The sequence below is a fragment of the Mustela nivalis genome (assembly GCF_964662115.1).
Source record: "Mustela nivalis genome assembly, chromosome: 14".
NCBI lineage: Eukaryota > Metazoa > Chordata > Mammalia > Carnivora > Mustelidae > Mustela > Mustela nivalis.
Window position 1 is genome coordinate 23641403 of NC_139033.1, and position 14963 is coordinate 23656365.

A 14963-nucleotide genomic window follows, 5' to 3' on the forward strand; every position below is an offset into this window, starting at 1 on the left:
TATTTACATTGCCCAAGATACAAAGGCAACCTAAGCGTTCACGGACAGATGGATGAACTAAGACATGATGCACACACATGCAAAGGAATAGTATGCAGCCATAAAAACGAGCGAAGTCTTGCCAACTGTGACAATGTGGATGGATGTCAGGGGCGTTCCACTGTGTGAAATGAGTGCGACAGAAGAAAAGAAATAATGTGTGATTTCACTCATCTCTGCAACCTATAAAACAAAACAAAAACAAATTCACAGACGCAGAGACCACATGTGGTGACCAGACAGAAGGGGCTTGGGGGAGGGTGAAATGGGGGAAGAGAGTCACTGTCCGGTAATGAACGGTAACTAGATGCAGAGGGGTAATCATCGCTCTGCAGTATATACACAGGTCAAATTATAAAGTTGTACATCTTAAACTTATATCATATATACCGTTTTACCTCAAAGGGGAAAAAAAGCATAAGGAAAAAATCTGTGGCAAAACTGGCTACTGAATTATTATAGAAAGAACTGCTAAAATACTGAGCACCACAACACTTTAATGACAATGGCATTCACGATACTGAAGTAATTCTGACAGGAACTATTTTTTCAGTGCTGTGACAGCAAGAGATGAGTAGTAACTTCCATAAAAAGGTTTCCGATGTCTTGATTTATATCTAACAGCTAAATGCAACTTTACTTTTTAAAGTCTGTAGAGGATAACAAGGAACTATCCGTGGAGAATTGACCGATGGTGCCACAAAGAGCTGAGTTCGTGGGTCTCCAGGGGGTTCCACGTGTGGGATGGTCTCGCCGTCAGTCCCAGCCTGAAACGCACTCCCACACCTTCCCTACTACTCCGCGAAAAAAACCACGTCTTTGTTCAGTTGATATACCTTTTCATCGTGTAATATTCTCAAGAAAAATTGTGCTTTATACTTTATATCCCAGCAAATGCTAACAATGATACCATCATCAAAAGAAACAAAGTGAGCCTATAATTTCTGTAAATAGCATCACTATAAAAGTTTTACAGCAATATACTTCAGACTAAAAACAAACATGTCTTGTTCACTTAAACAAATACACTCAGACTCTTTTATTTTTTGTATCTTCTATTTCATGAATAAGCACCTTAAAAGGGGGGGATTACATTTCATAAATACACTAAGTTGTACCTAATTTGCCAGCGGTTACTAAGATTAAAAGTGCTGAGAAGCTATTAAGCATTACATGCAATGCTATCAAGACATCAGCCATGAAAGAGCAGAGCTTTACCAAAGAACTATGGAATCATAGTTCTTTTTCACCAAAAAAGGATGCAAGGAAATTTGCAAAATTTGTGGACACACAGACCTCTTCTGAATTGTCAGAATTTTGAACTACCAGATGATCTAGTGCCAAGTCTCTCCGAAACCATTTTCACATGTGTGAAATGTAAAGGTTCCCTTTAAAATCCAAAATTCTACTATTCCACAACAAGCTAATTCTGCAATAAGCTACCCGGTGTTAGGAGAAATTAAATGTAACAAACCACTGACATCTGCAAGGCATATGAACTGAGACCTTCAGAAAGCCCTATAGAATATAATGTCCTTCATGAAAAATTATAAACTATTTTTTAAAAAATTAAGCGACCCCTTTTATCTTCCGGATTCTATAAATACAGCCCAAATTCATTAATAAAGCTATGACTCCTTCCAAGAAGGAAAAGAAATGAACTCTACACTTAATTCAGAATGCCATTTCTGTAGTGACATCAACCTAAGTCCCCACGACCAAAACGATGAGGGAGGATGACGTCAGACAGGAGACACGCAAGAGGACATGGACACAGCACACTGAGCCGTGAGCGGTGGCCACGCTGGCACAGCCCAGCAGAGCACTCTGACCTTCCAGCTGGAGCACAGAGGGCCGAGGGGACTAGGGTGGCATCCGTGAGCGTGCCACGGTGAAGCAGCGCATGGCTGCGTGCGATGGAAGCCATTTCCCACCGACATCCACGATGTCCATCCCCGGATCCAAGCACCTGCACCTCCCAGGACAGAGCTCGGACACTGCTGGAGCCTCAGCAGGACCCCAAGCAAGCGAGCTTGGGCACGGCTGCCTGGAAGCCTGCTGTCGTCGGTATAGGGACCGCCCCTGAGGGACATGAGCTGGCTTCAGGACCTTTCTCCAGGAAGCTCTGTGCTCTGAAGAAACCGCTTCCTGACAACACAGTGGACAGAGGGTCCCTCCACTGTAACCTCACACCACAGAAAGGAAGAGACTTCCTAAGATTTCCAAATCAAACCTTTCTCATATAAAAGTGAATTAAACAGAGATATGAATTAACAGTTCGCGCTGATATTTCAGATAAACTTTGAAAGACCAATGATTTTCTAACTAATGACGATTTTGCTGCAAGTATGATGTCTCCCCTTCCCAGCACTACCAGTAAGAGAGCCATCTGTCCAGCGTTAAGATCTTCTCCTTCCCTCAGTGGAGCACTTCTTTCCCCGGCCATGGGACCTGGTACAAGTCTTCAGCACTATGTTCGCTTTGCTGTACAGAAGTCACACGACTGGGGGGCATCGCAATGCGGGAAAAGATGGTCTTACTCCAGAGACCTCAAGGCACAAAACTGGACCGAAGCAATCTGTGGTGACGGCAGGTACGCTGCGGGCACCACCTTAGCCGGTTTGTGCATTCAATGATCTAACGGACATCTATGGATTCACCACCAAAGCTGAGAAGGAGAATGTTACATTCCGGATTTTAATTTATCTTGACCTCGTACTTCCTGCTGTGAATGATTACTTTCTTAAATTTTCTTCTCATTCTTTCCTTATTTTCAACATCAGCTCCCAACAGCGGAACCCACTTGATTAAGCTGCTAGGGCTGTAAGCACTTCCCCAGTGGCACCAGGGCCGGGTGACAGGAAGAGCACAGCAGAACCGGCCTGGGCCAAGCTGGGTGCCTGGGGCTGGAGCAGCGGCCTGACTTAGCAGCTCTCACTCAGTGGCCTTGGAGCCCATCTGCTTTGAAGCAGAATGTCCAGAGAAACTGAAATAATGTCTGATCACTCAGGCATCAACAATATTAGGAAGGCTAACGCTGTAAAAGTTAATAGCCTCCAGGACAAGTAAGAGCTATGTGTATAAAGACACCTCTTTACTCTGCTGAGGAGCCCACAGCTTTTCCGACATGCAGAGAAGATGCTCCATCATGGGTGGGGTCACTGGGACCCCCTTCCAAGTTCAGATGGAGCAGCCCTGCTTTTTCATTTGGTATTATAAGGCTATATTCCATGTACTTTTTTTTTTTTCTGTTTAAGCAAAAAAGAAAACTCAAAAATTCACTGAAGCCTTGAAGTACATTCAGAAACCGTAGCTGTAAGTACTAATAACAAGACAATAAACATTGGGTTAATTATTTTGTTAAAATTTTTCCTCATCTCCAAAATCTGGTAATCATATAAACAACATATTTTTTAAAAAGCCAAACCATAAATTTTTAAAACCTTGATATCTAGCAATAAGTCTGTCACTTCCTATTTGCTGATAATATACAACGTACCCATATTACTTAATTATAAATATCAAATGAGACAAAGACATTTTGAATGCTATGAGAACAGAAAATTATTAGTTGTAATTAACATGCAAAAAATTCAGGTTTAATTTAAATAAAAACTTTCATACATATGTTCTGCTGAATCCGTTTCCCATAATCATTTGCTGAATCAGCTTAGCATGGAAAAAGGGGTACACATATTATTTAGACATTAGCAACTGAAAGCATTTCATACTCGTTCAACTATAAATTCATGCTCATTTCAGCACAGCCCCGAGAGCTGGGAACACGCGCCATGCTCAGCATCACAGAAGAGATGGAAGGCCATGGTGACCCAGAAGAAGGCACTGACCCCGTTACACTAAGAGGCAGGACCATCTACCGGCACAGAGAACTCTCTTATTCTGCAATACCTGTTTCACAGTGTGACCATCAATCACATATTAGACCAACAAAGAAAAAGTCCATCTTAAAAAAGAAAAACTTCTGTGAAGACTTTAGTATCTTATATCTAACCATAGTCACTGAGTGTCAATCACCCTCGGAAAACTAACAGAGAAAGAAAGCCACCAACCATGCCCTCAAGAAATTATCCTGTATGGAAATAGGGCATACGCCAACTATTTTAAAAGGAAAACAACGGAAAATGTATTAAGCAGTACGCTGACCTCGGTGGGAGGAAGTGATCACAGAGAATGAAAATGTAGGGGAGGACTTACAGTGAGAGAAAATCTGGACCTTGTCTGAAAGCCCACGCAGGCTGACCGACCCAGGGGACACAGAGCTGCGGCTTCCAGCCCAACGGGGTTGGGAACAGCACACATGGTCGGCTCAGACTTTTCATGCTACTTTGGCCCAACTCCTCTATCACACGCACTGCCCCATGCCAGGTCGAGAAAAGCACCCGTGAAACGAGAAAGAACCGCAATTACATTCGAACTCGACAGAAACGACTCTTTCTCTGAGTCTGTATTGAGATCATCTGCTAGAAATAACTCAAAACTTAGCTGGACTCATGTGAAAGTTCTAATATTTGACGGTTTTCAACCTAAGCATTAAGATACTTGATCGAATCTTAGGAGGTGCTAACATTTTAGAAGCATCAAACAACATCATAGTTCTTCTGAAAGGGAATCAAAGATTGGCCAAAATGAAAGACACTGGGATTGGAAGGACACTGGGATTACTACGGGACCGCTGTATCTCATGGAGCACATCATGTCTGCTTGTTGTCTCCTGCCGGCACGAAGGCTGGGAGAGCCAAGATACCAGTGGAGACACCCTTTGTTCTAAGCTCACAACTGATCATACAAGTGACCCCAGGACCAAGAAACGGAGGAAAAGATCTCAGAGAGTAACCTACGTGAACCCTCGATTTCTCCCGTGAGAGCTCTGTAAGGAAGTGTGAACACCTCCTTTCTCGTCTGTTAAGATGATTGATCACATTTGCTTTGATCCAACTTTATAAAAATTACTTCAGAAAGGTTATAAGTTTCCTGAAAATTCCTCAGGAAAAATTTTAATCTTGGACTTTTATAAGCAACTACCAAGACATCATGACTATAAAGAACCTCTCACAAAAAGTCAGTACTGTATAATGAAACTGTATAAAAGTTGGTAATTAAGCATAATTGAAGGCTGCAGTGAACATATAGGCCTTTGTTCTTTTTAATTCTGGCACTGACTGGGAATTAAAGATAAGAGCTTAAGGCATATTTTAGTCAGAGTCCAGATGTATAAGCCCCAGTGTTCTAAAAGTAATTTAAGTGAAATAAAAGAAGAGAATAGCCAAAAATATTCTAGATGCCTGCCAGGGAAAAACACCTATATTCTGAACATTTACCATATTTGATTGATCGTATGTGGAATCACTTATTCGTTGGCCTTAAAAAAAGGTTAAAACAGAAGATACTCTTATATCCAAGCTCTGAGTGAATTCCTAAAGCATAGCAAAACAAAACAATAATGCTTAAAAATTAATTTATCACAATAAACAATACATGCAAAAGAAATTTGAACATTCACACTAAAAATGGTATAGACAGTTCACATCAGCACAGGATTCGGCTGTCTTATTTCTCATTCTATATGGGAGTACGAGGAGGCAACAGATTAAAGCGGATGTCATGGTAATAAAGACTATCAGTACTAAACCATACATCTCTGGTCTAATAACTCACTGAACTAGTACAGGATGACATAATTATAATGTATGCAGTATTATTATAGTCTTCTGGGTTTCTTTTTTTGGGAGCCAGAGTGGGGGGGGGGGGGGATAGAGGAATTCCTAACCATACACAAGTCTACCCTTTATTCACCAACGTTCCACAGGCGGATGATGAAAAACAAGATCAATCCGAGATGGAATAAGAGGGAAAGGGACTGCTTTAGCACAGGGGCCTGGGGCCAAGCCCGGAAACCTGGACCAGTAAGCAAGAGAGACATGATGTGCTCTGAGTGCACACGGCGGAGGGCTGGGGAACCACGGGAGCAAGAAAAGAAGAAAATGGGTGATGGAGTTGAGAAAAGAACGTGTCTAACAAAATCAAACGGATGATTAAAAGGCCAACTTGCAGGGGGGATCTGCAGCACGATTCAGGAGCAGGAGCTGGGGCTGGCGCTGGGGCTGGGAAGAGGGAAGGGTCCCAGCAGCAAGCCAGGTCAGGAGACTGTGCTCGGCAGTACCCATCTCTGTGGCGATGCTAACCCACTGGCCCACAGTCCCTCCCTGGGGCCCAAACTCCACACTGATGGATGCATAATTCCAAGAGCTCTGACTTCCCAGGCTTCCTCTGATGGACAGAGTCAAAGGCAACTGCCACTGGACTCGACGTTCTTTTCAGCCTGAGGCCAGTCCAGTTTCCCAGGCTCATCCTAGCTCTTTCCATAATCCCTGAGCAGTATATGAGTTTTATCTTTAGAAGAGATTGGTTATTGTATAGGTGTCCGTAATGTGTAGAAAGAAACGGAAGAGCTACACAACGATGCAAAGGCAAGTTTTAGGGGCGAAGCAATTGTGCACAGGGTTATTATGGGAATTGCTGATAAAGGCATCTCATTGATTCACTGGCTTATTCTTGCAGTAAACATCTACTGCCTCAGTTACTCCTGTGTTCCCAAATCTCCATGGTACTGGTGCTGAAGGTGACACAGCCTCTGTTGTCATGCCCCCCAGACTTGGGGGTGATGGGACGCGTGTCAGGACGGAGAGAGAAAACACGCATAAAGGCAGAAGAGCATTCTGTTAGGTATAAGACTCTGATGAAAAGACAGTTTGGTGCTATTTTGGGATGGATGGCCCAGAAAGACCCTTTTGCAGGGCTGCATTTTAAGTGTAATCTGAAGTTAGAGCCTTCCCAGCAGAACACAGTCAGGAGCCCTCTGTGAGGTGTGCACGAGCCTGGCATGTTCTCCTCCCGTGTGCCTGGAGCGACCTGGGTGGGGGGAAGGTTGGGGGAGAGCTGTGTAAGGTGAAGAACCAAGGATCCACAGACTGTGCATTGTTTAGGAAACGGTCACCAGTCCGAGCATAACACTCGTGTTTTTTAAATGCCCAAGAGTTAAATACAGAGATGAATGTTCAATAACATGCTGGCTTAAAATTAAAGAATAAAGTTTAGAAAGAGTAAAAAACAATGCTATAATTCTGTAACATACACTTATTTATAAACATTAACACTTACAATGCCTCTGCTGCCAACATGAGAATTTCCATTAAAGTAGGAAATAATACATTTGATCAGCGTAACGGTGATACCCCAAGAGCAGCACTCACTTCTGACACAGCTACAGAGTTTGCCCTGGTAGGCAGGGGAGGCAATCCCACTCCGTTCCCCGTGGAGGACGTGCTAGCTCTGTCCGCTCAGCACACCTGAGCTGCAAGAAGTCTTCAAAATCAATCATCTTGAGAACCAAAAAGCACCATCTGCAGCAGCACAAGGAAGTATGCTATGTTTTCATACCATAAAGCAGGACAACTTTTAAAAAGTCCTGTAACAGGACTTCATGCCACTAAACACACTGCCCCAAACGAAACAGCTGAAGGCACGTGCGCTCCTAAACACTGCCCCTACTTCACAAAAACTCCCATCGCGAAACTTCCCCTGAATTATGGGAGCGCTGATTTATGGGAGGTGGTTACAACATATTGCTTACATAAAATGGGAATTTGCCCTAAGGGAAAAAAGGATGAGACCCGAAGTAACGGCAGTAAATAAAGTGTGTACCATGAAGCCCACTGTCTAGAGATGGACTATAATTCTGATACTGAGCTTCCCAGCAGTAAACATAAAGAGGAAAATTCAATTATCTATGGGATTTGCTGTTACTTAGGACCAAAACGACAAGTGGTTTCAGAAAAGTACAACCTCTCCCGGAACTAAAACCAGAAATCAACTGGCCATATTTTCATGAGTAGCAACCTGAGAACTAACTTCATAATAAAGATAGGAGTTTTATAAGCTTACTCCTTCAAACATCCTTAAATGTAAGTCATTACCACAAAAACGAAGACGTCCATTTTACTGGAGGAAAAGAAAACCACAAGCAAGGCGGGAAGACAAGGTGCTCTCTGGCCACCGGAGCTGCCCACTGGGCAGCGGGCAGGAAGGGAAGGGAAGGAATGCGCATTCAGGACCGTCAGCAATCGCACAGATGTGCGGAAGCCAGACCCTCCACGGAGCTTCTGAGTGCCTCAGCAGAACCAGGCAAAGGCATCAGCCCTAGATGAGCTCTTTCCATCCCTTGCGGGATGAGCCACAAGAATTATCCCCAATCAGGTCCAAATACCTCCCCAGAAAGTAAGCCGCAAACTTCAACCAGCAATGAGGATGGGAGAACCCCACCTTCTAGACCACTGACACCTCCGCTGACTTCCACCAGGAAAATTCATCAAGTCAGAGTTAGAAAATACCCATTTTAGTGAGAAAATGTTTGTCATGAAGCAACCATAGAACATCTAAATTACCCATTTAATTGAGAAATATTTCCCAGATACTGATAAGATATCTTTCGTGGAAAATATATACTTATCTCTGTATGTCCCTTAATAACTGTCAGCTTAAGTCATTAAAATATAAAAGGAAATTTCTAAAAATAATAAATATCCCTGGCTTTAGATGAATTGAAGTGACTTCTATCTATCTTTCCATGTAGAAGTGATTACTTAGCAGTGCTCTATGTCTGTTCAGTCCTACTTGTGCACAGGAAGGCCACGGCAAATGATCACAGGGTACTAATTCTACCCTGGATACTGTCTGTAGACGGAGAAATGGGGAAAGACAGAAGAAAGAGAGTTCTGAGCTCATGCATTACTAGGATATCAAAATATGACAACCTTCCACTCATCAAAATTTAGTAAGCCGAAATGGAAAGAAGACATGTTCTCCTCCATTTTGACTCAAGAGAGTTTTTTCTGGGGTGTGTGTGTGTGTGTGTGTGTGTGTATTTATACCAGAACAATATCTCTCTCTCTCTCTCTCTCTCTCTCTCTCTCTATATATATATATATATATATATATATAAATAAAACAGAGAAGAGTCCCTGCTTTATTCTTCCTAAAGAAAAAAAAAGAAAAAAGAAAAGAATAGAAAAAAAAAAACCCTGCCAGCCACTAGAGTAAAAGAAGAAATAAGAGAGACCAATATACAGTAGGTGAGTAGGGATGAGAGCAAGCCTGAGGCCAGCAGAGAGAAAGGAACCTACAGGTTTGACAATGACCCGCCACAGATATCACGTGATTCTCATTCAACACAGAGTAAATAAAGGACCTTAGTGCATCCAAGAGAGCAAGCTACCCATTTCAGTGGCAGAACAGAGAACAGTGTTTAGCCTACAGAAATTCACAAGGAATAAACACTGAGGAAGATGATGGTCCTTTTTCTTTTCTTTTTAAGTGGGCGACACAGCCACCATCCAGATGGAGCCCAACCTGGGGCTTGAACTCAGGACACTGAGATCAAGACCTGAGCTCAGATCAAGAGTCAGAGGCTTAACCCACTGCAGCACTCAGATGCCCTGATGATGACCCTTTAATAAATAAAATGCATGCAATTATGACAACTTATCCAAAGGAACTTTCTTTCAAATGGACAATCAAGTGACAGTAAGAGGAGTTAATCTCACACTCTTCTGGCAAGAAAAATTTGAAACTATTTAAATAAATGTCATTCAGAGTTTTTATAAAATGTGCTATTCTCTCATTGAAAAGTAACCTAAGTTTTGCGGTGCCTGGGTGGCTCAGTTGGTGAAGCTCTGTCTTGGGCTCAGTTCATGTGCCCAGGGTCTTGGAATCCAGCAGGGAGTCTGCTGCTGCCTCTCTCTCTGCCCCTTCCCCCTGCTCCTGCCCTCTCTGGCTCACTTTCTCTCACATAAATAAATAAAATCCTTAGATAAATAGATAGACAGATAGATCAATGTAACCTAAGTTCTAATCACCCCAAACTATTGTTGGCAAAGTTTCAAAGCCAAATGCATGTGCACATCTACATGCTTTTTCTAGAAATGTCTGGGTTTGGGATACTTTCACGTTTCAAGAAAAAGGGTGATTTCCATATGAACTGAAAAGCAGAAACCGTGATGCTTTCATAAAATTCCAACATATAAACATTTCTGAGAAAGGAGAGGAGACAAGGCCGACCCAATGCCTAGGGGACGTCCTATGCAGTCCCCAGGCTCAGAGCAAAGGAGAAGCAAGTGTCAGAGCTGCCAGGGCTTCCACCCGCAGTTAGCCTCGGTGACACCTGGAACCCAGAGACAGGTGGGGGAAAGACTGCACTCATCAGTAAGATCAAAGGTACCATGGAAAGGGAGCTGGCCGGCCACAAATCCCAAGTGTCTGGAAAAAGGAGCTAGAGCCAACTGAGGAGCTAGAGCCAGCCAGAAGGAAAAGAGCTCAGGAGTCGGAAGGAGGTCTGGGGAAAATCCGTTCACCTGAACAAAAGCACTGATCAGCCCTGAGCCCCCCACCCCCCGGGGGGGGGGGGCTAAACACCCCCAAGTGGACAATAATGCAAGGCTGAGCCTTGTAACCTGAGCAGATGCCTTCAAAACTGCTTCATCAAAAAGAAAAAAAAAAATTCCATTTATTAATAAACTTGAAAAAACAGGTACATTTCCTTTGATTATGAAATTATTTAGCTCTTAGACTCTCTGATGCATAGATACAATTTAAAATCCTCTACTGGTAAAAGTAGTTGAGGGACTGGCAGAAGAGCCCTCCCGAGACACTACCAGGGCCACGAACTTCCACTGGCACTGGGACACCACCGACTCCGGTTCCCAAGGAGCCCCTTCCCTTCTCCCTGTTACAGTCACTCAAAGTCACCCAGCTGACTTCCCAGTAGGAACGCCAGGTTTCTGCATTACAATACGCACCTGGCTCGCACAGGAGAGAAACTTACTATGGCCTGGAGGTTGTGGCAAGTGTGCCTAGGCTCGTTTTCTACATTACTGTTAGCAAACTCACAGAGTCATAAAGATACTTCGGCTTACTGTACTACAAACAGAATTACTTATCTAAAATAGGAAATACTTCAGAATGAACTTGCCAATTAATTGGAGTTTATTATTTTGGAATGTAAATCAAATGTGGCTATATTTACTTCTTTATAATTAAGTGTACAAGACTTCTGAAATACAGTAGTGTACTTACTACCTTAAAATAAGTTCATGCAAATTTAGGGACCAAAAAAAAAAACCAAAAAGTTGTTCTTACACAAGCCATCACTTCAGGTGTTCATAAAGTCAAAACACATATATTTGAAATTATCTAGCTTTCTGTTGCTAATGACAGTCATGCTGACAAAATTTACTGGTTGATCAAACTATAGTACAAGTATATGAATTTATTTGTAATAAATTATCATTTTTGCATATATCAGTCAAAGCACAAGGCCTAAATACTTGCAAACAAAATGCATTATTAATTTAATTGTCACAGCCTATTTGGCTAACTTCTATTACTATTTGCTATAATATGCAATGCCTAAGAGGAGAGAATCAAATTTAAAACATAAAATAGTAAGCTGATTATTTTGTCCTGGAGAAATTAAAATATAGCAAGCTTGCAAAATTATAGCCAAGGCATTAATGTTTTAAATAGGTAAGAAAAAAATGTTTAACTTAATTTAGAGAACACTTATGCTCAAAAGTGATGGTTCAACATGCTGATAAAGAGTTTCTTTGTTTCCTAAAACCATTACAAGGCATCAGTTCCCTTGCGGAGGCAGGGAAGAAGGTGGAATAGGAGCCCTTTGGCACCGACTGTGCTAGACTTCGCCAGCTGAATGCGACCCTCCCCAACTCCACATGTCTACTGCCATGGGGTCCAGGCCCTCTGACTATTTCTGGGCAGTAAAATGAGGTATCCTAAACAAGAAGTGTTCTGAAATACAGAGGTCTTAATGGAAACAACAATTCAATGGAAGATGTCCAGCTGAGAGGAACTCGACAGCCTGAACTTTAAGGGGCTCAGGACCCAGAAGACAGGGTCCGTGCATTCCCACTTGATATGCCTTTCCCAATTTAGGAACCAAAATCATGTCTAGGCCAGAGAAAAAGCTTAACACATCTCAAAGGGAAGAAAGACATGCCTCTACCCTCTGTGCAGCCTCCCTACAGGTGCCAGGGGCTGAAATGAGTAGAAACAAGCAAGTGCTCCTGGAGCACACAGAAAAAGTAATGGGAACTGAACAGTGCACCTGGGATCTTCACTCTCCTGTCACAGGAGATGCCTACTGTATTTAAGTGCTTGGAGGAGAGAACTATGTATATAGTGATGAAGTTTTCATTAGTATGAAATGATATGAACACTTTTTTAACCTTTATTCATTCCTAGATAAAAAGCAAAATGATGCATTTGAATTACAGTAGGGAGGTATTTTCTTTTTATTAATCATCTGATCTAGACTGTTTTCATTCAAAATTTATTTGGGGAACAAAATCCCTAAGTACCCAATTGTAAAGATTCTCGGTGTCAGATAATTAGTCCAAGGAAGGACAATGGGATTCGAGTCAGAAAAATAATTCTAACATTCATTAATTATAAGACACTGCATAAATTATTGCAAATTCCTGAATCTCAGGCTTTAGATAAAAAAAACCTGGAATAATAATGCACTCTTAATAACATCACAGAGTGATTAACTGAGATAATGCATGTAAAAGCAACAAAATATAGTACTTAAAAATGTTTTGTTTCTGCTTCCTTATACATTCATGAAACATAACTTAAACAAATCCCAAATCATAATGTAAGTAATACAGAATACGTTGAATTTCACACATTATACATTCAGGATATGCCCAACACATACAGTTTGGCTCAAATTAAATATAATGCTACAAAGAGAAGTACCAGAAGTCAAAAGATAAAGAGTAGGCATACGTGGACACTCAACATTCTGACCCAGCAGTCATGTCCAAACCGAAACGCTAAAGAAAGCGATACACCTTCAACAGAACAGTCAAGTCAAATTGCTTATAAACACAGAAAATGTTGGTAAGAGCATTTTCAAGTTTTTAAAAAGGGAATTAAGCATTTACAAGTAAGGAAGAGGACCTAGGAGGCTGTAGGCTGCAGACTGACGGAACGGACTGCATCATTACTGGCATTCTTAGAAAATTATTAAAAGCCAAAGGTTTCTGGGAGTGTCTACAGAGTTTCAGATACTGCCGCAGAGAACTCGGGGGAATCAACTATGTCTCTAAAGGAGGGACAGAGGGATTTTCACCAGCTCTGAGTGAGCTGCACATCTTACAGATTCAAAAATTTTCGAAGTAGCCATACTCACCTGCTAGCTGACATTGCTCTACTTCTGCTCACCTAATATAATTAAGTCTATGTGATGAAGCTAATTATGATACAGTAGCAGGAAAAAAGAAAGCCTGGCAGTTGATGACATAATAATTGTAGTGTTATTTTTCATGACATGGCAACTACTGTATTATTTTGGGGATGACACAAGATGTATTTCTTTTTTAGTATCAGCAATGCTTAATTCTACAGTAAGAATTTAAAAATACTGTTTAAAAACCTCAAAATAAAAATGCAGGAAAAAACAAAGTCTACCTTTACATTACTATTTTAGCTCGTCCGAACACAGTGCAGAGGTCAATCCCCTCCTAAATAAACTTTTCGACTGTTTCAAGTTTATTTCACAATTTCACAAATTCAAAGGCCCTCAAACCTTTTCAAATATTTTTAGGTCTGAATTTTAAAATTAAAATGACATTAAATTCTTGTGGAAGAATGGTATGAAATATGTCATCCAACCACAGAGTACCAGAAATGCTAAACATGATAAACTGACTTGATATCAATTCTAGAACTCACACCATTAAACAAAGCCTAAAATGCAAATATAATCACACTTACTAAATTTTTTAAAATGAGCAAAAATTACCTTTCTTTCGGGGTGCCAACTCCATGCTTGCCTAGGAGATGCGTATTTAAGTGCTTCTTCATGACAAAAGCAACCCTAAAGAAAGAAATAACAATAATTACAGAACTAAAACATGACTGTGCTAAAAGCATATCCACAAAGTACTTAACAGGCACTGAAATGCGAATGTAACATGAAATTGCACATTACAGCAGCACTCCTGGTAAACAAGACGCTTGCCTACAGATCACATGTACTGTGATACCTGAAAACTGGAATAAATAACTGTATTTAAATGAACTGGTTCATTGTCTTCCTCGTGCGCCAACAGGGGCGGAAACAGTGACTGTACCTCAGTCACTGCCTTCCCCGTCTTGAGAGAGACAAAGTGACTCCCGACACTGTAATCCTCACTGCCCCTTAGTTGATCCCACACTTCAACCATGGAAAGAGTTTGAGAAAATGTCATTTTATTAAATATTAAAGAGACTGTAAAGAGAAAATAAATAGCCTCCATGAAGCTTCCTTGAAAACATGGTAATAATTTGAAAAGAGGTTTTAAAAATGATGTGTCTAGTGTGTCTGTGGCACATGCAAAAAAAAAAAAGTACTTCAGCACCAAGAAGATATCAATTAACTAAAACAAACAAAAAGTATTATCTGACACGCTATCTTATTTTATACACAAATCAGCTTACTTAATTCAATTTTGAGGACATAAATATGAAATGGACAGGAATCAAAAGTCAGTCCATGGAACACCAGTCTCCTTCTGAACACAGTACAACATCAATTTAATTACATTGTGTGATTATTTAGAACAATTTAGATCTCATTCAGAAGCATCAGACTAAAATGGTTCTCTTGATAAGCCAAAAAAAAAAAAATTGATATTATAACTTTCAGAGTAAAAGGGCTTGCAAACATTTTTGTTAATTATGTATTACAGCTGTCCTTCATAAAGTTAATTACCAATAGCTGAAAGGCAACAGAATCTATTTGCATATGTACATGAAAGGCATGACATATGCGAAAATATGATTTT

At 41.1% G+C, this 14963-nt stretch overlaps 1 protein-coding gene across 11 annotated transcripts in view; it reads right to left on the bottom strand.

The window, feature by feature from the left end:
• ZNF407 (zinc finger protein 407) overlaps positions 1-14963 on the bottom strand; it is a 439083-nt gene that overhangs the window by 263892 nt on the left and 160228 nt on the right. For all 11 annotated transcript variants that reach the window (XR_014302668.1, XM_082698666.1, XM_082698665.1 and 8 more), the window contains exon 5: positions 13940-14014. Coding sequence is in view for 10 of the 11 variants with exons in the window: in XM_082698666.1 (XP_082554792.1) it covers positions 13940-14014 (75 nt within the window). In the remaining variant the exon portion in view is untranslated. The remainder of the gene's footprint in view (positions 1-13939; positions 14015-14963) is intronic.